The sequence below is a fragment of the Musca autumnalis genome, unplaced genomic scaffold, assembly GCF_047663935.1.
Source record: "Musca autumnalis isolate F117 unplaced genomic scaffold, ASM4766393v1 scaffold_93, whole genome shotgun sequence".
NCBI classification, from domain to species: domain Eukaryota; kingdom Metazoa; phylum Arthropoda; class Insecta; order Diptera; family Muscidae; genus Musca; species Musca autumnalis.
In genome coordinates, this window is record NW_027412454.1 from 12,296 (window position 1) to 34,139 (window position 21,844).

The window sequence follows — 21,844 nt, forward strand, 5'->3', positions numbered from 1 at the left end:
GGTGGCGCAAAAATTAACGGGACATTTTTCAATGGAAAAAATAGAAAGAGAAATAAAATAGAGTTGCAACATAACTTCATTAGAATAGAAAAACATTCCTGATTAAAAAATCTCCTTTTACCCAGCAAACAATTTTTGCAAAGAGAAAAAAATTATCATTTTTGAAGATTAAATGAAAAATTCCAAAAATATGAAATTAGATGAAAATGACCATAATTAGACAAACAAAAATTAGTCACATTTATTTTATGACCCAGACTAAAATTTTAATCCGCTTGTGGTGTTATTTTGTGGAATGCCCATAATAAAACAGGCTCACTGTTAATTACCTAATAGGAAAAGTAATTAGTGAGGGTAAAATTTTCCTAAAATCAGACACGTGTGTATTTTTCTTATTTATTTAGGTAATAAAACAATAAATAGTAGTAATAATAAATAGTTTGAAGTAAAGATTTTCTCTTTTTGAATTTAATTTGTAGCCCTGAAAAGGGCTGTTAGATATTATGCTTTCGAATATCGAAAAATGTTGTCAACAAGTAATCTTTCTGGGAAAAATTACTTCTTGGCGGCGGCTTTCTTGGCAGCTGGCTTCTTTGGTGCGGCGGCTTTTTTGGGTTTAGCAGCTGCTGTTTTTGCCTTGGGTGCCTTTGGTTTGGTGGCAGATGCTTTAGCGGCGGTTTTTGCTGGTTTAGCCTTAACTGTACCGGTTTTCTTGGCAGCCTTTGCCTTTGTTTTGTCAGCCTTCTTCTTCTCAGCGGTCTTTTTGGCGGCAGATGGCTTCTTGGCAGCAGTTTTCTTTTCACCGGCGGCCTTTTTAGGGGCAGCCTTCTTCTTCTTCTCAGCAGCTGGGGCCTTCTTCTTCTTTTCAGCAGTCTTTGCTTTGGGTTCCTTGGAAGCCGAGGCGGACAATTTGAATGAACCAGAAGCACCCTTACCTTTAGTTTGGATGAGTTTTCCACTGGCAACAGCGCTCTTCAAATATTTCTTGATGAAAGGAGCCAATTTTTGGGCATCAACCTTGTAGGTGCTGGCCAAATATTTCTTGATGGCAGGCAATGATGAACCACCACGTTCCTTCAATGTTTTGATGGCGGCGTCAACCATTTGTTGGGTTGGTGGATGAGTAGGGGCAGCTGATGGTTTCTTTGCTTTGGCTGCGGCCTTCTTTGGTGCCTTTTTCTCAACAGCGGCAACTGGGGAGGCGGTGGCTTCAACAACGGCGGCGTCAGACATGATTATTCACTTTTATTTCACTGTAACACAAATACACTCACAAATTTATGTGTACTATTAAATTGTTATTGGCAATTTTTAGAAATGGTAGGTACATTGAAAAGATGAGAAGTGCATAGTAGTCAATAGCTATATTTTTCGAAATATTGTGTGGAAGCGTGTTTAATTTTTTACAAAAGTTTTCGTAGAAATTTAATTTTTCTGAAGAATCTTTGAATATTTTTATAAAAGATATTTTACACATTTCTTGTATAGATATCAGGCCATATTTTAACGAAAATTTTGTGTAATTTCCTTTATGCGTTTAAAAGTTATAAGCGTTTAACTTCACAGATTGTAAAAATGTAATCACAAATTTGTAACTAAATTTGAAAAAATTATTAATTTTTTCAAAAAATATTTTCCAAATTCTGTTTGAGAATAAAGCCTGATATGTTTACTTTAGGATAAAATTAAAATATTGGTATATTTTGCATTTTCACTGTGAAAAAAATTCAAAATCTTTATGTGGTCCAAGACGGCAGAAATCCTCTTGTTGGCATATTTTCAATGAAGAAAAGTTTTTCTTCAAAGAAATTTAAAAGCTCAAATCTAATTAAGTTTTATAAAAATTTCTTAAAAAACATTTCAGAATCTGTATATTTACACCAAATAATAACATTATTCATAAAAAGTAGTTATTTCTTTGGAAAAGTTAAAAAAAATCTTCCCATTACCGTATACCACCTATGGACAAACATTCACTGTCAAAGGTAATATTTTTGAAAATAGAAATATTTTTGCTAAATTAAATGAAAATCGCTCAAAAATTAATTTTTAATAAAATATGAGGACATTTTCGTTAAAATTTAGTAAAAATTTCATCAATTTTTACAAAAAATATTCTCCAAAAATAATTCTTCCTTTGCTAGTACATATCAAGGAAAAAACCATATAGAATTACTGAAGTTTTTCACTCGTACTTTTTTCCTGATTTCGTTAATAATTTGGATATTTTTTGCAAAAATGTATATAATAAAATAAATAAATCCCTTTTTTATGACAATTTTGGAAAAATAATACAAGATTTAAACAATTTTCTTAAAAGAAATTTTTTTTCTAAAATGTAGTATTACGCCTTTCAAATGGCCAAGAAATATTCGCCATCTCTATGTGATACAATTTTTGATAAATATTTTTAAAAAAATTATAATTTTACAAAATTATGCTAAAATTTTACTAAATTAAAAAATATATATAGCTGAAAAGAAAAAAATTGCATATTTCATTCATCATTATCTGAAAAGAAAAATAAAACAAAACAGAGAGCATTTGCCGCCAAAAAATTTCAACCATATTGAGTGAGAAATAGTGAGAGCATTATTGCAGAGAACATTTCGCGCCAAATTTAGTGAACATATGCCTTGTGGACATTAGTATACACACAAAAACAAGTTCAATACAACAAATATCTGTTATGAAGAAAATAAGAAGAAGAAGAAAAAACATTGCCTTTAAAGAAGAAATTAATATGGACGGACGCCGTCAAAAAGACCAATAGAAAAGAAAGAAGAAGAATAAATGTATATTCTAATAGGAAAATATTACTGAAGCCACCAAAAACACACAAAGAAAAGAAAGAAGAAGAACACAAATGTGCATTTCAATGGGAAAATTTTACTGACGCCGTCAAAAATGACATATGGAAGGAAATTTCAATAAGTTTGTTCAAGAAGAAGAATAAAATGTCTTTTTAGGGAAAAATTATAACATGATTTTTGTTTTTTGTGTCAAGAAGAAGAACAAAATATTTAATGGAATAATTTTACTGACGCCGTCAAAAATGACCTATAGAAGCAAATTTCAATTATTTTTTTTAAAGAAGCAGAACAAAATGTGTCTTTGAAAGGGAAAATTGTAATATATTTTTTTCAAGAAGAAGAATAAAATGTGTCTTCTAATGGGAAATTTTTTACTGACGCCGTCAAATATGACTCATACAAGAAAATTTTCAAATATTCCTAAAATCAGCCTCAAAAATGAAACAAACACAAAGAAAAATATTTATTTATTTAAAATGTTAAAAATGATAAATAGTTTGATGAAAAAATAATCTCTTTTTTATAAATTTTTTGTGGTCCTGAAAAGGACCGATTGTTTTGTTGTAAAAAAAATAGTTTTTAAAACGTCAAGAATTTAAGCACGTTCTCCACGGATACGTCTGGCCAATTGGATGTCTTTAGGCATGATGGTGACACGTTTAGCGTGGATGGCGCACAAGTTAGTATCTTCAAAAAGACCGACCAAGTATGCTTCACTGGCTTCTTGCAAGGCCATAACAGCAGAGCTCTGGAAACGCAAATCAGTTTTGAAATCTTGAGCAATTTCACGAACCAAACGTTGGAAGGGCAATTTGCGGATCAACAATTCAGTACTCTTCTGGTAACGACGGATTTCACGCAAGGCAACAGTACCAGGACGGAAACGATGAGGCTTCTTGACGCCGCCGGTGGCTGGTGCGCTCTTACGAGCGGCTTTAGTGGCCAATTGCTTACGAGGAGCCTTTCCACCAGTTGATTTACGGGCAGTTTGCTTAGTACGAGCCATTTTTCACTTTAATTTTTTCACTTCACTTAGGTATGCACACAAACACTGTTAACACTGTAATAACTGTGCCTGCTATCCATATAGCGGTATTTATAGAAAATTTCGAAGAGGCGGCTATGAATAGGGGTGTGTAAACCAGTAAAGACAGCTGTGCGCGCACAAAATGTGTACTCACACATACACAAATACATGTGTATTCCATTAAGACTCTTGGTTAGTCAAACAGGCCAATTTTTGTATAAATAGAAGCCGCCAGCCTTCGAAAAAACATTCGTTCTTGTGCTTTCGTGAAGTGTTAAGTGATTTTTAAAATAGTGAAAAATGACTGGTCGTGGTAAAGGTGGCAAAGGCTTGGGAAAAGGTGGTGCTAAACGTCACCGTAAAGTGTTACGTGATAATATCCAAGGTATTACCAAGCCAGCTATTAGACGTTTGGCTCGCCGTGGTGGTGTAAAACGTATCTCTGGCCTCATCTACGAAGAAACCCGTGGTGTTCTGAAGGTGTTTTTGGAAAACGTTATTCGTGACGCCGTTACATACACCGAACATGCTAAGCGTAAAACCGTCACTGCTATGGATGTCGTCTATGCTTTGAAGAGACAAGGTCGTACTTTGTACGGTTTCGGCGGTTAAATATTTTCTTGACGCTATTTGGAGAATTTTTCTTTTACAACAAAACAATCGGTCCTTTTCAGGACCACAAAAAATATTTAAAAAGAGATATTTTCTTGTTGAAAATTACAAAAACATAAAAAAAATTTAATAAAATATATCAAAAATAAAACTTACCTTAATATATGAAAAATAAAACTAACCATAAAATATTTTCTTTCATATTACTTTTTTTCAGTGCATTTTATTTTTTCTTTCTTTTTCCACATTTCATGATTTTTTTTTTTTTTCAAATAATATTCCCTTTTGCCTTCAAAAATAAATGCCGTCGGCAACTCTGACCATTTAATTTTATTTTCATAAATTTTTTCCATCATCAAATAATTTTCCATTTTTTCCTTCAAAAATGCCGTCGGCAACTCTGATCATTACCTTTTTTTCTTACAATTTTTTTTTCTTCTTCTTTTTTTTTTTGCCTTCAAAAATATTTTACCGTCGGCAATTCTGATCATTCCTTTTTCGTAATACACAAAAATGTTCCTTTATTTCCACTAATACATGTTCTACCGGCAACTCTCATTGTTAGGGTAGCTGCTTGCTTGCTTGATAATACGACGATGTGTGTATACGCTAGCGTCGGTCTGTGTGTGCGTGTGTTTGTTCATATAACTAACGCACATCAATGCTATGCCAAGCGAACAATATCTTTGACTGCGATGTTATGTACTTATTTTTTCCTTCAAGTAAAAATTTTTGTTATTATGTGATGAAATTGCTAAAAATTGTTATTAAATTTTTTTAAATTAAAATGAAAATTACCTTTTTTAAAAAAATTTCATTAAATTAGTTTGAATTTTGTTAATATTTACTGCGATTTTTCTCAAAATTATATTTAAAAATTTTTTATAGCATCTCTTTTTTCAAAAATTTGCTCATGAAAAAATTCTTCTTCTTATGTTTCATGATTTCATATAAAAATATTTTATCTTTTACTTAATCCTCCAAAAAATCACATAATTTTCTAAATTTCTCTCACTTTATGTTGAAATTATTGAAAAAAAAAATTCTTCTTCTTCTTCTTATATTTCATGAACTCGCATAGAAAAATTTTATCTTTTACTTATTTATTCAAAAATCACATAATCCTCCAAAAAATCACATAATTTTCTAAATTTCTCTCACTTTATGTTGAAATTATTGAGAATTTTCTTCTTCTTCTCGTTTCACTAACTCAAATTTTCTTAAATGACCAAAAAAAAAATTACATAATTTTCTAAATTTCTCTCACTTTATGTTGAAATTATTGAGAATTTTCTTCTTCTTCTCGTTTCACTAACTCAAATTTTCTTAAATGACCAAAAAAAAATTACATAATTTTCTAAATTTCTCTCACTTTATGTTGAAATTATTGATAATTTTCTTCTTCTTCTCGTTTCACTAACTCAAATTTTCTTAAATGACCAAAATAAATCACATAATTTTCTAAATTTCTTTTACTTTATGTTGAAACTATTAAAAAAATTTCTTCTTCTTCTTCCTATGTTTCACCAATTTTTTCTCAAACGTCCCAAAAATCACATAAATTCTTTTATTTTATGTTGAAATCATTGAAATTTTTTTTACTTATTCTTCTTCTTCTTATTTTTCACTAAAAATAATTTATTTTTTTCTTAAATGTCCACAAAAATCACATAATTTTCGTCTACTTTATGTATTTTGGTTATTTTCTAACAAAGATCCTCAATTTATTTCCACAACTCTACTTTTTTCCCTTTGAAAATAAATTTTTTTTTTTTCGTGCGCACTTCATGTTGTCATCACTCTATTACTAACTCTATGATCTGACAACATCACCAAAATCACACATTTCTGCATTTTTTCCTTTCCAAATACAGTTACTTTTTTCTCCTCCAAATTCGCGGCGGCAGAAGAGTTTTTCTAAATAATTTACTCTAACAGCCACTACAACAACATCAACAACCATCATCATCATCAACGTAAGTAAAGGCATTTGGTTATTCTAACTAACAAACACACAACACCACACACACACACACATATTCATAACAGACATCGTCAACATACGATGAACGAACATTGGCGGGAACATCGATGAACGAATATTGGCGCGAACATCATCGATGAGACGAATGATCTCTTTTTCGCTCTTTCTTACTCTCTCTCTCTGTCTCTCTATATCTGTCTCGCTATTTCTGTGAAAAACTAAAGCGACATAAAACAAACACAATTCTGCTGGGGGGTAGAAATGAAAAACAGTTACAACAAACGAACATATTTTCTAAGGAAATATGAAAGAAAAAATGTCATTTGCAAAATAATCAAGGGTTGCCTATGAAGAAAAATATATAATTTTTTGGGAATTTTTATTTTTTCCCTATAAAATGTAAATATAAAATTTTTGGTCATTTTTATTCTTTCCCTATAAAATGTAAATAATGAAAATTAATAGTTTGAATAGATTTTTTCTCTTTTTAAATATATTTTGTCGTCCTGAAAAGGACGGATTGGTTGAATTTTTGTATGGATTTTTCTTCTTCTTATACGATGGTCTGTATTTTTTCTTCCATAATACCTTTCGAGATAATTTAGGCTTTCTTTTCGGTCTTCTTGGGCAAGAGAACAGCTTGGATGTTTGGCAATACACCACCTTGGGCAATTGTGACGCCGGACAGCAATTTGTTCAATTCTTCGTCGTTGCGGATGGCCAATTGCAAGTGACGGGGAATGATACGAGTCTTCTTGTTGTCACGGGCAGCATTACCAGCCAATTCCAAGACTTCAGCAGCCAAATATTCCATGACGGCGGCTAAATATACTGGAGCACCGGCACCAACACGTTCAGCATAGTTGCCTTTGCGCAACAAACGATGAATACGACCGACGGGGAATTGAAGACCAGCACGATTTGAACGGGACTTTGCCTTTCCCTTAACTTTGCCACCTTTACCACGACCAGACATTTTCACTTAATATTTTTATGAACACTTCACTTAGCACTGAAAAAACACAGAATGATGCCGTTACTCACTTGAACCCCTACTATTTATACTTTTCTCTCGCTCATTTAATACACACACATCGAAAACTGGGGTTGTTTGGCCACTATTCCACACAGCAACTGTGACTACCTGAAACATTTGAGCACATAATGCTTGAAATATTCTGTTTGGGTACTGGGTTTTTATCATTTGTGAACAGTGTTAAAAGTGTTTGTGTGATTCAAAAAATTAAAAGTGAAAAATGCCTCCAAAAACCAGTGGTAAAGCAGCAAAGAAGGCCGGCAAAGCCCAAAAGAACATCACCAAGGGCGATAAGTCGAAGAGACGTACCAAGCGTAAGGAGAGTTACGCTATCTACATTTACAAAGTGTTGAAGCAAGTCCATCCTGATACTGGTATTTCGTCAAAGGCCATGAGCATCATGAACAGTTTCGTGAATGACATCTTCGAACGTATTGCCGCCGAAGCCTCTCGTTTGGCCCACTACAACAAGCGCTCTACCATCACCAGTCGGGAAATCCAAACTGCTGTCCGTCTATTGTTGCCCGGTGAATTGGCTAAGCACGCTGTCTCTGAAGGTACCAAGGCTGTTACTAAATACACCAGCTCCAAGTAAATGCCTTGATTTTTTCATCAATTCGTCGAAATTCAACCATAAAAGGCCCTTTTCAGGGCCACAAAAAACATTTTAAAAGAGATCAAATTTTTGTCGAAACACTTATTTTCCATTATTTACATTTTTTAATAAAGAAACTTACCAAAATAATTTTAAAATTCCTCAAATTCTAGCAAAAATAATATTTTTCCATGTATTTACTAAATGACGCCGTCAACTCTTGTTTTGCCGTGGTTCATATTGCTTTTTTGCTTGCTTGGCTACTCTATGTGTGTAATGTGTGTACAACAACACGCCATCCACTGTATGGGTATGTGTGTGTGCTTGTGCGGTGTTACTTAGTATTACCGTCGGCAGTCACCACCATATCGAAAAATGTATAAACGAACAACAAGCATGTATAAGCATTCTGCCTGTATTACTTCACTACGCCAATGCCAAATATGAAGCGCGAACATTTTTAAGGGGAAATTTTTTTGGTGGTGGCGCAAAAATTAACGGGACATTTTTCAATGGAAAAAATAGAAAGAGAAATAAAATAGAGTTGCAACATAACTTCATTAGAATAGAAAAACATTCCTGATTAAAAAATCTCCTTTTACCCAGCAAACAATTTTTGCAAAGAGAAAAAAATTATCATTTTTGAAGATTAAATGAAAAATTCCAAAAATATGAAATTAGATGAAAATGACCATAATTAGACAAACAAAAATTAGTCACATTTATTTTATGACCCAGACTAAAATTTTAATCCGCTTGTGGTGTTATTTTGTGGAATGCCCATAATAAAACAGGCTCACTGTTAATTACCTAATAGGAAAAGTAATTAGTGAGGGTAAAATTTTCCTAAAATCAGACACGTGTGTATTTTTCTTATTTATTTAGGTAATAAAACAATAAATAGTAGTAATAATAAATAGTTTGAAGTAAAGATTTTCTCTTTTTGAATTTAATTTGTAGCCCTGAAAAGGGCTGTTAGATATTATGCTTTCGAATATCGAAAAATGTTGTCAACAAGTAATCTTTCTGGGAAAAATTACTTCTTGGCGGCGGCTTTCTTGGCAGCTGGCTTCTTTGGTGCGGCGGCTTTTTTGGGTTTAGCAGCTGCTGTTTTTGCCTTGGGTGCCTTTGGTTTGGTGGCAGATGCTTTAGCGGCGGTTTTTGCTGGTTTAGCCTTAACTGTACCGGTTTTCTTGGCAGCCTTTGCCTTTGTTTTGTCAGCCTTCTTCTTCTCAGCGGTCTTTTTGGCGGCAGATGGCTTCTTGGCAGCAGTTTTCTTTTCACCGGCGGCCTTTTTAGGGGCAGCCTTCTTCTTCTTCTCAGCAGCTGGGGCCTTCTTCTTCTTTTCAGCAGTCTTTGCTTTGGGTTCCTTGGAAGCCGAGGCGGACAATTTGAATGAACCAGAAGCACCCTTACCTTTAGTTTGGATGAGTTTTCCACTGGCAACAGCGCTCTTCAAATATTTCTTGATGAAAGGAGCCAATTTTTGGGCATCAACCTTGTAGGTGCTGGCCAAATATTTCTTGATGGCAGGCAATGATGAACCACCACGTTCCTTCAATGTTTTGATGGCGGCGTCAACCATTTGTTGGGTTGGTGGATGAGTAGGGGCAGCTGATGGTTTCTTTGCTCTTCAAATATTTCTTGATGAAAGGAGCCAATTTTTGGGCATCAACCTTGTAGGTGCTGGCCAAATATTTCTTGATGGCAGGCAATGATGAACCACCACGTTCCTTCAATGTTTTGATGGCGGCGTCAACCATTTGTTGGGTTGGTGGATGAGTAGGGGCAGCTGATGGTTTCTTTGCTTTGGCTGCGGCCTTCTTTGGTGCCTTTTTCTCAACAGCGGCAACTGGGGAGGCGGTGGCTTCAACAACGGCGGCGTCAGACATGATTATTCACTTTTATTTCACTGTAACACAAATACACTCACAAATTTATGTGTACTATTAAATTGTTATTGGCAATTTTTAGAAATGGTAGGTACATTGAAAAGATGAGAAGTGCATAGTAGTCAATAGCTATATTTTTCGAAATATTGTGTGGAAGCGTGTTTAATTTTTTACAAAAGTTTTCGTAGAAATTTAATTTTTCTGAAGAATCTTTGAATATTTTTATAAAAGATATTTTACACATTTCTTGTATAGATATCAGGCCATATTTTAACGAAAATTTTGTGTAATTTCCTTTATCCGTTTAAAAGTTATAAGCGTTTAACTTCACAGATTGTAAAAATGTAATCACAAATTTGTAACTAAATTTGAAAAAATTATTAATTTTTTCAAAAAATATTTTCCAAATTCTGTTTGAGAATAAAGCCTGATATGTTTACTTTAGGATAAAATTAAAATATTGGTATATTTTGCATTTTCACTGTGAAAAAAATTCAAAATCTTTATGTGGTCCAAGACGGCAGAAATCCTCTTGTTGGCATATTTTCAATGAAGAAAAGTTTTTCTTCAAAGAAATTTAAAAGCTCAAATCTAATTAAGTTTTATAAAAATTTCTTAAAAAACATTTCAGAATCTGTATATTTACACCAAATAATAACATTATTCATAAAAAGTAGTTATTTCTTTGGAAAAGTTAAAAAAAATCTTCCCATTACCGTATACCACCTATGGACAAACATTCACTGTCAAAGGTAATATTTTTGAAAATAGAAATATTTTTGCTAAATTAAATGAAAATCGCTCAAAAATTAATTTTTAATAAAATATGAGGACATTTTCGTTAAAATTTAGTAAAAATTTCATCAATTTTTACAAAAAATATTCTCCAAAAATAATTCTTCCTTTGCTAGTACATATCAAGGAAAAAACCATATAGAATTACTGAAGTTTTTCACTCGTACTTTTTTCCTGATTTCGTTAATAATTTGGATATTTTTTGCAAAAATGTATATAATAAAATAAATAAATCCCTTTTTTATGACAATTTTGGAAAAATAATACAAGATTTAAACAATGTTCTTAAAAGAAATTTTTTTTCTAAAATGTAGTATTACGCCTTTCAAATGGCCAAGAAATATTCGCCATCTCTATGTGATACAATTTTTGATAAATATTTTTAAAAAAATTATAATTTTACAAAATTATGCTAAAATTTTACTAAATTAAAAAATATATATAGCTGAAAAGAAAAAAATTGCATATTTCATTCATCATTATCTGAAAAGAAAAATAAAACAAAACAGAGAGCATTTGCCGCCAAAAAATTTCAACCATATTGAGTGAGAAATAGTGAGAGCATTATTGCAGAGAACATTTCGCGCCAAATTTAGTGAACATATGCCTTGTGGACATTAGTATACACACAAAAACAAGTTCAATACAACAAATATCTGTTATGAAGAAAATAAGAAGAAGAAGAAAAAACATTGCCTTTAAAGAAGAAATTAATATGGACGGACGCCGTCAAAAAGACCAATAGAAAAGAAAGAAGAAGAATAAATGTATATTCTAATAGGAAAATATTACTGACGCCACCAAAAACACACAAAGAAAAGAAAGAAGAAGAACACAAATGTGCATTTCAATGGGAAAATTTTACTGACGCCGTCAAAAATGACATATGGAAGGAAATTTCAATAAGTTTGTTCAAGAAGAAGAATAAAATGTCTTTTTAGGGAAAAATTATAACATGATTTTTGTTTTTTGTGTCAAGAAGAAGAACAAAATATTTAATGGAATAATTTTACTGACGCCGTCAAAAATGACCTATAGAAGCAAATTTCAATTATTTTTTTTAAAGAAGCAGAACAAAATGTGTCTTTGAAAGGGAAAATTGTAATATATTTTTTTCAAGAAGAAGAATAAAATGTGTCTTCTAATGGGAAATTTTTTACTGACGCCGTCAAATATGACTCATACAAGAAAATTTTCAAATATTCCTAAAATCAGCCTCAAAAATGAAACAAACACAAAGAAAAATATTTATTTATTTAAAATGTTAAAAATGATAAATAGTTTGATGAAAAAATAATCTCTTTTTTATAAATTTTTTGTGGTCCTGAAAAGGACCGATTGTTTTGTTGTAAAAAAAATAGTTTTTAAAACGTCAAGAATTTAAGCACGTTCTCCACGGATACGTCTGGCCAATTGGATGTCTTTAGGCATGATGGTGACACGTTTAGCGTGGATGGCGCACAAGTTAGTATCTTCAAAAAGACCGACCAAGTATGCTTCACTGGCTTCTTGCAAGGCCATAACAGCAGAGCTCTGGAAACGCAAATCAGTTTTGAAATCTTGAGCAATTTCACGAACCAAACGTTGGAAGGGCAATTTGCGGATCAACAATTCAGTACTCTTCTGGTAACGACGGATTTCACGCAAGGCAACAGTACCAGGACGGAAACGATGAGGCTTCTTGACGCCGCCGGTGGCTGGTGCGCTCTTACGAGCGGCTTTAGTGGCCAATTGCTTACGAGGAGCCTTTCCACCAGTTGATTTACGGGCAGTTTGCTTAGTACGAGCCATTTTTCACTTTAATTTTTTCACTTCACTTAGGTATGCACACAAACACTGTTAACACTGTAATAACTGTGCCTGCTATCCATATAGCGGTATTTATAGAAAATTTCGAAGAGGCGGCTATGAATAGGGGTGTGTAAACCAGTAAAGACAGCTGTGCGCGCACAAAATGTGTACTCACACATACACAAATACATGTGTATTCCATTAAGACTCTTGGTTAGTCAAACAGGCCAATTTTTGTATAAATAGAAGCCGCCAGCCTTCGAAAAAACATTCGTTCTTGTGCTTTCGTGAAGTGTTAAGTGATTTTTGCAGTGAAAAGTGACTGGTAGTTTTAAAATCACCAAGTGTTGAAAACGAAAGTGTTTCAAATTCGAAGTTTGAACAAAATTTTATCTGTGACGCAAAAGCGTAAAAACTGAAAAATTGCCTTTAGTTAAGTGCTAACAGTGAGAAGCGCATAGAAGGCAGCAACTCCCTTATTGTTCGTTTCTGGCCTTTTGCATAAGAACTCACAACGTAAGGTGGTTGTTCTCAGCCAAATCAACCCCGCTGGCGGGCAGATCCAACCCCGCTAGCACTCCCGAGCCGATGTCCTCAAATTTTGACGGCGTCATATTTGAAAAGAAGGAGTTTTTTGCTAAATCTGGAGCAAAGTCAACAATTAATAGCACAGCATCGTTGGTAGGCGTAACAAAGCCCGCTGACACTCCTGAGCCGATGCCGAATAATTTCGACGGCGGCAAAAACTTGGTTCGCGAAATTTTGAAACCAAGCAAAAAAATGTTTTCAACTTCTACCAATACATCAATGGCAGAAAGTAATTGCGAAATGAAGACCCCTAAGCCGGGGGATGAATCTGCCGGCGTCAAAACCGTTACCAGTCGTAAGTCAACCAAAAATCAACTGGCTGATCTACCAAAACCTACTGATGTTGCATCAGAGGATATAACCAGCGATGGAGGTATGTCTGTCGCATCGGACGATCTACGTAAACCACGTAAGAAACGTTCACACTGTGACGTTGATGATTTGTCGCGCAAAGCCATAAAGTTAGAGGCGACCGTACGACAACAAGCTGCAACTATTTCTCGTTTAGAACGCGAAAAAGAGAGCCTGGCAGCAGAGCTGGCCGCTGTCAAAGATGCTCTGAAGCAACACGGCATTTTAACAACAGGAAATGCCACCACCACCAGCAGTAAATCTGTATTGGCTGCCAGGGTCGCCGAAAACCCTGGCATGGCGTGTGAAGAAGATACTGACAACTCAGTTATTGCTGCCGGGGTAGCCGAAGACCCCGGTATGGCGCATGAGGATATGACCAAGGATGAAACCTCGTGGACCGAGGTCAAGAGTAAGAAGAAGACTTCTGCTACAAAAGTACGATATGTACTTAAAGATGTCAACAAGCGTCCACCAACATCTACAATGGTGAACAATGAGAATTTCCGTCAACCACCACCCCCGATGGAGAATATTTCCGATGACAACAATCAACCAACCACCACTATGGCTGATAAATTTAAGAAACATGTAACTTCTACCCCTATGGTGCAAGCTACTGCAAACACAAGCAACAGATCCATGCCAGCGATCACTGTGCACGAGGTGGGTTCCCGGGTGATCTCTGGAATACTTAATCAACATCTTAATCAAGGTGAGTTCTCAACAACCCTTATACGTCAGTCAGTCGTAAACATTAAGACAAAAGGCCTCAGTGTTTTTAACACTGTTATACAAATTCTTACCGAACGTGGATTTAAATTCCATACACATACCCCCAAAGAGTTACGACCTCATATGCTAGTCATTGAGCAACTTTCGGATGATTATCCCCGTAACGAGATAATTGATTTCTTAGAGCAGAAATCAGGTTTAAATATTAAAGTCGTTGGTTTAACCAACGTTTCTTATAGACTCTGGCTTCTCAGAGTGACCAAAAGCTCTGATATCTTAGGTCTCTACAAACTAAAGATGATTTTGGACGCCAATGTAGTCATCCGTAAGGATCATGGACGTCCCATTATGCAGTGCTTCCACTGCCAGCGATTTGGTCATATTGCTCCAAATTGCCAGATGCCATTTCGATGCGTTAGATGCCTCGAAAATCATGAACCAGACAAATGTGCGGTTCCCCCCAAAGGGCAGGAAACGTACATAGAATACTCCCATCCTACTTCAGGAGAGGTTGTCAAACAATTAGCACAGCCACCTTCTTGCACCAATTGTGGGAAAGTTGGCCACCCTGCTTGTGCAAAAGATTGCCCACTTCGCCTGGCAATCTTGTCACGCAAGTCTCAGCAAAAAGCCCAAACAAAGGCAAATGCTGAAGCACGTTCTTCGCGCCTTTCAAATCTTCGTTCCGGCATGTCATATGCTGCAACATCAGGAGGTGGTACCCACCCACCACCCCACTCATACCCAGCTAGAGGCGCCCCTCGCCCTAGCCCTAACTTGCAATCGACCACAAGTACAGACAATACATCCAGTATTGTCCAATACTTTGGTACAGATTTTAATCAAAAATGTGACAAAGCTAGGCAATTTGGCCCTATCTTTGAGCAAATCCGAAGCCAGTCCGGCATTGACGCTGCAATGTCTGCCTGGTTACTCTTTATAGCTGGAAATGTCCAGCTTTAAAGTAATTTTTATCAATGTTAATTCATTAGTGTCTCTCTCTAGAAGACACTTTTTAAAACTTCTAATTGAAGAGAGAAGGCCTGATGTACTACTTCTTGCTGAGCATAAGCTCAACCCTTCTCATAATTTCACACTAGCGGGATATAAAATATTCCTCCAATATCGAGTTGGACAATGCGCCGGTGGCACCGCAGTTGCCATTCGTGAAGGCATACGATGTGATCGTATACCGCTCTCAACCGGCAATATAGAGTCCTGTGCGGCGAGGGTGTGGAGAGACGACGGCTCCGCTGTAGCCTTCGTCTCTTTGTACCTTCGCCCTCAGGAAAATCTCCAAGCTCAAGACCTAACAGCGGTCTTGAACCTTTATAACAGTGGAGAAGTTTTAGTTGGGGCAGACCTTAATGCGAAGCATGACTCGTGGGGTGGTACCATGAGGAATACTAGCGGTAGGGTACTGGACCGACTATTATTTGATTCTCCAGACTTTTAGTCATAGGGTCGGATATACCGACAAGGCCAAATGACTCATCTGGCTCATTCATCGACATATTCCTACGCACACCAGGGCTCCCACTGGTTGGCGGAGGCAATATGTCGATTGCTTTCGATTATGAGTCGGATCACAGGGCGATACAGATTCAGGTTGAGATGGGAAACGTGGCGAGGCAGGAAGTTCAGTCTTATCTTAACTTCAATCGCACAAATGTCGGTCGTTTAAGGCGGCATCTGAGGCAGGGCCTGGACGAGTGTCAATTACCCTCGGACAGAAATGTCACCATTGAGGAGATTGACACTTGCGTTGAAAATCTAGGCAACGTGTTTCGTCATGCAATTGAACACTCTGTTCCGAAACAGAGAGTCAGGGATCAGGTTCTTGGTGATCTCCCCCCAAGAATTCGAGGTTTCATTCGCGAACGTCGCAGGTTATGCCGCACGCTTCGTAGATCGGGTGACCCAGACAGATATCCAGCTCTTAGAGCTGATATCCGAAACCTGGACCGCATTATTGAGGACTCAACTCGAATATTCGAGCAGAATAGGCTCAAAAATTATCTCGAGGGTATAAGAGTGGACGGGAGAACGTATGGTAAAGTGAAAAGGGCAGCTGGTCTGGCGTCAAGAGACCCTATTGATCAGTTGGTTGATGATACCGGGTCCATCATTACTGATGATACCCTTAAGGCAGAAACCTTAGCAGACCATATGCAGGGAGTGTTTCGGCCCATTGGCGGGTCGGTCGGAAGCTTCTCTGGTGGCCCGGTAGACCGGGTCCCAGGGGAGTTCGATTCCTTCCGTAGCTCAGTTAGTCGGGCTATTGAGGGGATCGACGATCGGTCGCCAGTGGTTGATTTTTCCGGGACATTCTCTGCAGATGGGACTGTTGTTAATGACACTGCTCGCTGGAATGGTGGCGGTTTTATACGGCCCAGGTGTGTTGGTAGGGCTTTAGCTCATAGACCGGCACGTAAGTCCTGTGGTTTGGATAAAATTCCTGATGCTGCCTTAAAGAAGGCAGGTGACGTTATATTTGGGTTTTTGGCGGTTCTATTCAATCACTGTTTGAACCTAGGGTACTTTCCGAGGGCGTGGAAAGAGGCCATGCTGGTCCCTATACACAAGAAAGGTTCACCACCTGGACATTGTGGCAGTTACAGGCCGATATCCTTACTGTCAGCCTTTGGCAAACTCTTCGAGCACTTTATACTCGAAAGATTAAGAAAAATTGTTGAGGACAAGCGGGTCCTAAAGGACAACCAGTTTGGGTTCAGGGCAGGCTTATCGACTGTCCATGCCCTTACTGCGTTCTCGTCCTTTGTAGTTAACGGACTGAACAAAAGGGAGGGTACAATCGCAGTTAGTCTAGATTTTTCTAAGGCTTTTGACACCGTCTGGCATGACGGATTGCTGTCGAAGATGGTGCAGTTTGGTTTTGATCACCAAACATGCAGGCTGGTAGGGAGTTTCCTTACCAATAGGTCGTTCAGGGTCAAAATTGGGGATCGACTCTCAAGTCGTAGACCCATTCTGGCTGGAGTTCCCCAGGGCTCACTGCTGGGACCTATTCTGTATAATATATATGTGAGTGACATGCCACAACCCCCTCCGGATGGTTTACTCTTGTCTTATGCGGATGACGTACTAGTGGCCATGTCTGGTCCACTAGCTCGCCATGTTCAAGCTGGGCTCAATGATTACCTGGCAGTCCTTGACCGTTATTTTACCCTTTGGGGTCTAAAATTAAACGGAGATAAGTGTACGGCTGTAAAGTTTACAGGTAAAACGGGGTGCACACGGGCCAATTATAGGCTCTTCCGCCCTGTCATACAGATTGGGCCAAATGTTGTGGAGGTTAAGGACAGGATGAAGTACCTTGGAATCATTTTTCATAAGAAATTTGATTTCATCAAACATATGGACTTCATCCTGTCCAAAGCTAAAAATGTATTCTTCAGTTACCAGGGGCTACTGAAAATGAGAGGTGGCCTTTCACCTCAGGTTAGGCTGTTGATATATCGGCAGATTATCAGACCTATCATCTCCTATGCCTTTCCAGTCTGGTTTGACATTTCGTCACACCAGATGGAGAGGCTTAGGAGGTGGGAGCGTAAAGTGTTAGCGTCATGTCTGGGAATGCGTGGTATAATCTACGCGGATGATGGCTCAATTAGAAGGCACTCTAATAGAGCCATTTACGACGGTGCTGATGGTGAAAGAATCGACAGGGTCCTTGTTTCGGGTGCTCTGGATTTCTTGAGAAGGTGTGATGGTACTGACAACAGGGTTGTTGAGACCGCCCTAAATTGTAATCTCAGTGTTAACGATTTGAGTGAATGCGGGCACCTGCCTCCAGGTGCATTAATATCTTTGCTTAATGAGGGGTTGTTGTTCGTCAATGGGGAGCTTCTCTTCTATCATAGGCGACACAACACCCTAAATGTTAATAATATTGTATATAATAATACACAATAATTTCTACCTGTATATATTTGTAAATAGTAGTTTAGTTCCTAGTCTGTAAGTAGTTGTTTTAAGATATAGTTGTTAAGTCCATATATTAATATCGCCCTTTTTTAATTGGATTTTTTGGGGCCAATGAATGAGTTATGTTAATTTTTTGTTAAATAAGCTGCTAGTGGCCAGACCACAGCGAAATTAGTTTTCAAGTAGTAGGCGGCGAAGTAGCTGCAGGATTTCTTAGAATAATTTTAGTACAGTAAGCCATTCTGTTAGTTTGTAAGATATCTACCAAATAAATATGGCCATTGGCAAATTGGAAAAAATTGGTGGCAAAGGCTTGGGAAAAGGTGGCGCTAAACGTCACCGTAAAGTGTTACGTGATAATATCCAAGGTATTACCAAGCCAGCTATTAGACGTTTGGCTCGCCGTGGTGGTGTAAAACGTATCTCTGGCCTCATCTACGAAGAAACCCGTGGTGTTCTGAAGGTGTTTTTGGAAAACGTTATTCGTGACGCCGTTACATACACCGAACATGCTAAGCGTAAAACCGTCACTGCTATGGATGTCGTCTATGCTTTGAAGAGACAAGGTCGTACTTTGTACGGTTTCGGCGGTTAAATATTTTCTTGACGCTATTTGGAGAATTTTTCTTTTACAACAAAACAATCGGTCCTTTTCAGGACCACAAAAAATATTTAAAAAGAGATATTTTCTTGTTGAAAATTACAAAAACATAAAAAAAATTTAATAAAATATATCAAAAATAAAACTTACCTTAATATATGAAAAATAAAACTAACCATAAAATATTTTCTTTCATATTACTTTTTTTCAGTGCATTTTATTTTTTCTTTCTTTTTCCACATTTCATGATTTTTTTTTTTTTTTCAAATAATATTCCCTTTTGCCTTCAAAAATAAATGCCGTCGGCAACTCTGACCATTTAATTTTATTTTCATAAATTTTTTCCATCATCAAATAATTTTCCATTTTTTCCTTCAAAAATGCCGTCGGCAACTCTGATCATTACCTTTTTTTCTTACAATTTTTTTTTCTTCTTCTTTTTTTTTTTGCCTTCAAAAATATTTTACCGTCGGCAACTCTGATCATTCCTTTTTCGTAATACACAAAAATGTTCCTTTATTTCCACTAATACATGTTCTACCGGCAACTCTCATTGTTAGGGTAGCTGCTTGCTTGCTTGATAATACGACGATGTGTGTATACGCTAGCGTCGGTCTGTGTGTGCGTGTGTTTGTTCATATAACTAACGCACATCAATGCTATGCCAAGCGAACAATATCTTTGACTGCGATGTTATGTACTTATTTTTTCCTTCAAGTAAAAATTTTTGTTATTATGTGATGAAATTGCTAAAAATTGTTATTAAATTTTTTTAAATTAAAATGAAAATTACCTTTTTTAAAAAAATTTCATTAAATTAGTTTGAATTTTGTTAATATTTACTGCGATTTTTCTCAAAATTATATTTAAAAATTTTTTATAGCATCTCTTTTTTCAAAAATTTGCTCATGAAAAAATTCTTCTTCTTATGTTTCATGATTTCATATAAAAATATTTTATCTTTTACTTAATCCTCCAAAAAATCACATAATTTTCTAAATTTCTCTCACTTTATGTTGAAATTATTGAAAAAAAAAATTCTTCTTCTTCTTCTTATATTTCATGAACTCGCATAGAAAAATTTTATCTTTTACTTATTTATTCAAAAATCACATAATCCTCCAAAAAATCACATAATTTTCTAAATTTCTCTCACTTTATGTTGAAATTATTGAGAATTTTCTTCTTCTTCTCGTTTCACTAACTCAAATTTTCTTAAATGACCAAAAAAAAAATTACATAATTTTCTAAATTTCTCTCACTTTATGTTGAAATTATTGAGAATTTTCTTCTTCTTCTCGTTTCACTAACTCAAATTTTCTTAAATGACCAAAAAAAAAAATTACATAATTTTCTAAATTTCTCTCACTTTATGTTGAAATTATTGATAATTTTCTTCTTCTTCTCGTTTCACTAACTCAAATTTTCTTAAATGACCAAAATAAATCACATAATTTTCTAAATTTCTTTTACTTTATGTTGAAACTATTAAAAAAATTTCTTCTTCTTCTTCCTATGTTTCACCAATTTTTTCTCAAACGTCCCAAAAATCACATAAATTCTTTTATTTTATGTTGAAATCATTGAAATTTTTTTTACTTATTCTTCTTCTTCTTATTTTTCACTAAAAATAATTTATTTTTTTCTTAAATGTCCACAAAAATCACATAATTTTCGTCTACTTTATGTATTTTGGTTATTTTCTAACAAAGATCCTCAATTTATTTCCACAACTCTACTTTTTTCCCTTTGAAAATAAATTTTTTTTTTTCGTGCGCACTTCATGTTGTCATCACTCTATTACTAACTCTATGATCTGACAACATCACCAAAATCACACATTTCTGCATTTTTTCCTTTCCAAATACAGTTACTTTTTTCTCCTCCAAATTCGCGGCGGCAGAAGAGTTTTTCTAAATAATTTACTCTAACAGCCACTACAACAACATCAACAACCATCATCATCATCAACGTAAGTAAAGGCATTTGGTTATTCTAACTAACAAACACACAACACCACACACACACACACATATTCATAACAGACATCGTCAACATACGATGAACGAACATTGGCGGGAACATCGATGAACGAATATTGGCGCGAACATCATCGATGAGACGAATGATCTCTTTTTCGCTCTTTCTTACTCTCTCTCTCTGTCTCTCTATATCTGTCTCGCTATTTCTGTGAAAAACTAAAGCGACATAAAACAAACACAATTCTGCTGGGGGGTAGAAATGAAAAACAGTTACAACAAACGAACATATTTTCTAAGGAAATATGAAAGAAAAAATGTCATTTGCAAAATAATCAAGGGTTGCCTATGAAGAAAAATATATAATTTTTTGGTCATTTTTATTCTTTCCCTATAAAATGTAAATAATGAAAATTAATAGTTTGAATAGATTTTTTCTCTTTTTAAATATATTTTGTCGTCCTGAAAAGGACGGATTGGTTGAATTTTTGTATGGATTTTTCTTCTTCTTATACGATGGTCTGTATTTTTTCTTCCATAATACCTTTCGAGATAATTTAGGCTTTCTTTTCGGTCTTCTTGGGCAAGAGAACAGCTTGGATGTTTGGCAATACACCACCTTGGGCAATTGTGACGCCGGACAGCAATTTGTTCAATTCTTCGTCGTTGCGGATGGCCAATTGCAAGTGACGGGGAATGATACGAGTCTTCTTGTTGTCACGGGCAGCATTACCAGCCAATTCCAAGACTTCAGCAGCCAAATATTCCATGACGGCGGCTAAATATACTGGAGCACCGGCACCAACACGTTCAGCATAGTTGCCTTTGCGCAACAAACGATGAATACGACCGACGGGGAATTGAAGACCAGCACGATTTGAACGGGACTTTGCCTTTCCCTTAACTTTGCCACCTTTACCACGACCAGACATTTTCACTTAATATTTTTATGAACACTTCACTTAGCACTGAAAAAACACAGAATGATGCCGTTACTCACTTGAACCCCTACTATTTATACTTTTCTCTCGCTCATTTAATACACACACATCGAAAACTGGGGTTGTTTGGCCACTATTCCACACAGCAACTGTGAC

At 35.8% G+C, this 21,844-nt stretch overlaps 9 protein-coding genes across 9 annotated transcripts; 3 read left to right on the forward strand and 6 right to left on the reverse strand.

Moving 5' to 3' along the window:
- Positions 1–514: 514 nt before the first annotated feature.
- Positions 515–1,243, reverse strand: LOC141388507 (histone H1-like). The gene has a single exon (XM_073958422.1). It carries the CDS (start codon positions 1,231–1,233, stop codon positions 556–558), a length of 678 nt encoding a protein of 225 aa, XP_073814523.1. The 5' UTR covers positions 1,234–1,243; the 3' UTR covers positions 515–555.
- A 2,110-nt stretch (positions 1,244–3,353) lies between these two features.
- LOC141388409 (histone H3) lies at positions 3,354–3,859 on the reverse strand. Its single transcript, XM_073958319.1, has one exon. The coding sequence runs from the start codon at positions 3,817–3,819 to the stop codon at positions 3,409–3,411; it is 411 nt and encodes a 136-aa protein (XP_073814420.1). The 5' UTR covers positions 3,820–3,859; the 3' UTR covers positions 3,354–3,408.
- Positions 3,860–4,140: 281 nt separating this feature from the next.
- On the forward strand, positions 4,141–4,513 carry LOC141388471 (histone H4). Its single transcript, XM_073958384.1, has one exon. The coding sequence runs from the start codon at positions 4,141–4,143 to the stop codon at positions 4,450–4,452; it is 312 nt and encodes a 103-aa protein (XP_073814485.1). The 3' UTR covers positions 4,453–4,513.
- A 2,498-nt stretch (positions 4,514–7,011) lies between these two features.
- On the reverse strand, positions 7,012–7,430 carry LOC141388461 (histone H2A). The gene has a single exon (XM_073958374.1). It carries the CDS (start codon positions 7,410–7,412, stop codon positions 7,038–7,040), a length of 375 nt encoding a protein of 124 aa, XP_073814475.1. The 5' UTR covers positions 7,413–7,430; the 3' UTR covers positions 7,012–7,037.
- A 249-nt stretch (positions 7,431–7,679) lies between these two features.
- Positions 7,680–8,067, forward strand: LOC141388519 (histone H2B). The gene has a single exon (XM_073958436.1). The coding sequence runs from the start codon at positions 7,693–7,695 to the stop codon at positions 8,065–8,067; it is 375 nt and encodes a 124-aa protein (XP_073814537.1). The 5' UTR covers positions 7,680–7,692.
- Positions 8,068–9,062: 995 nt separating this feature from the next.
- On the reverse strand, positions 9,063–9,959 carry LOC141388501 (histone H1-like). The gene is made up of 2 exons (XM_073958415.1): positions 9,854–9,959; positions 9,063–9,702 (listed from the first exon to the last, which is right to left on the reverse strand). Exons 1-2 carry the CDS (start codon positions 9,957–9,959, stop codon positions 9,104–9,106), a joined length of 705 nt encoding a protein of 234 aa, XP_073814516.1. The 3' UTR covers positions 9,063–9,103.
- A 2,120-nt stretch (positions 9,960–12,079) lies between these two features.
- On the reverse strand, positions 12,080–12,585 carry LOC141388410 (histone H3). Its single transcript, XM_073958320.1, has one exon. It carries the CDS (start codon positions 12,543–12,545, stop codon positions 12,135–12,137), a length of 411 nt encoding a protein of 136 aa, XP_073814421.1. The 5' UTR covers positions 12,546–12,585; the 3' UTR covers positions 12,080–12,134.
- Positions 12,586–18,441: 5,856 nt separating this feature from the next.
- LOC141388522 (histone H4-like) lies at positions 18,442–18,823 on the forward strand. The gene has a single exon (XM_073958438.1). It carries the CDS (start codon positions 18,442–18,444, stop codon positions 18,760–18,762), a length of 321 nt encoding a protein of 106 aa, XP_073814539.1. The 3' UTR covers positions 18,763–18,823.
- Positions 18,824–21,289: 2,466 nt separating this feature from the next.
- On the reverse strand, positions 21,290–21,697 carry LOC141388462 (histone H2A). The gene has a single exon (XM_073958375.1). The coding sequence runs from the start codon at positions 21,677–21,679 to the stop codon at positions 21,305–21,307; it is 375 nt and encodes a 124-aa protein (XP_073814476.1). The 5' UTR covers positions 21,680–21,697; the 3' UTR covers positions 21,290–21,304.
- Positions 21,698–21,844: the final 147 nt, after the last annotated feature.

Excerpts from the sequence above, each read along its gene's own strand:
- LOC141388507 (XM_073958422.1), bottom strand. The coding sequence starts at position 1,233 with ATGTCTGACGCCGCCGTTGTTGAAGCCACCGCCTCCCCAGTTGCCGCT.
- LOC141388409 (XM_073958319.1), bottom strand. The coding sequence starts at position 3,819 with ATGGCTCGTACTAAGCAAACTGCCCGTAAATCAACTGGTGGAAAGGCT.
- LOC141388471 (XM_073958384.1), top strand. The coding sequence starts at position 4,141 with ATGACTGGTCGTGGTAAAGGTGGCAAAGGCTTGGGAAAAGGTGGTGCT.
- LOC141388461 (XM_073958374.1), bottom strand. The coding sequence starts at position 7,412 with ATGTCTGGTCGTGGTAAAGGTGGCAAAGTTAAGGGAAAGGCAAAGTCC.
- LOC141388519 (XM_073958436.1), top strand. The coding sequence starts at position 7,693 with ATGCCTCCAAAAACCAGTGGTAAAGCAGCAAAGAAGGCCGGCAAAGCC.
- LOC141388501 (XM_073958415.1), bottom strand. The coding sequence starts at position 9,959 with ATGTCTGACGCCGCCGTTGTTGAAGCCACCGCCTCCCCAGTTGCCGCT. Across the intron at positions 9,703-9,853 it reads AAAGAAACCATCAGCTGCCC|GAAGAGCAAAGAAACCATCA; the intron begins CTACTCATCCAC and ends CAAGAAATATTT.
- LOC141388410 (XM_073958320.1), bottom strand. The coding sequence starts at position 12,545 with ATGGCTCGTACTAAGCAAACTGCCCGTAAATCAACTGGTGGAAAGGCT.
- LOC141388522 (XM_073958438.1), top strand. The coding sequence starts at position 18,442 with ATGGCCATTGGCAAATTGGAAAAAATTGGTGGCAAAGGCTTGGGAAAA.
- LOC141388462 (XM_073958375.1), bottom strand. The coding sequence starts at position 21,679 with ATGTCTGGTCGTGGTAAAGGTGGCAAAGTTAAGGGAAAGGCAAAGTCC.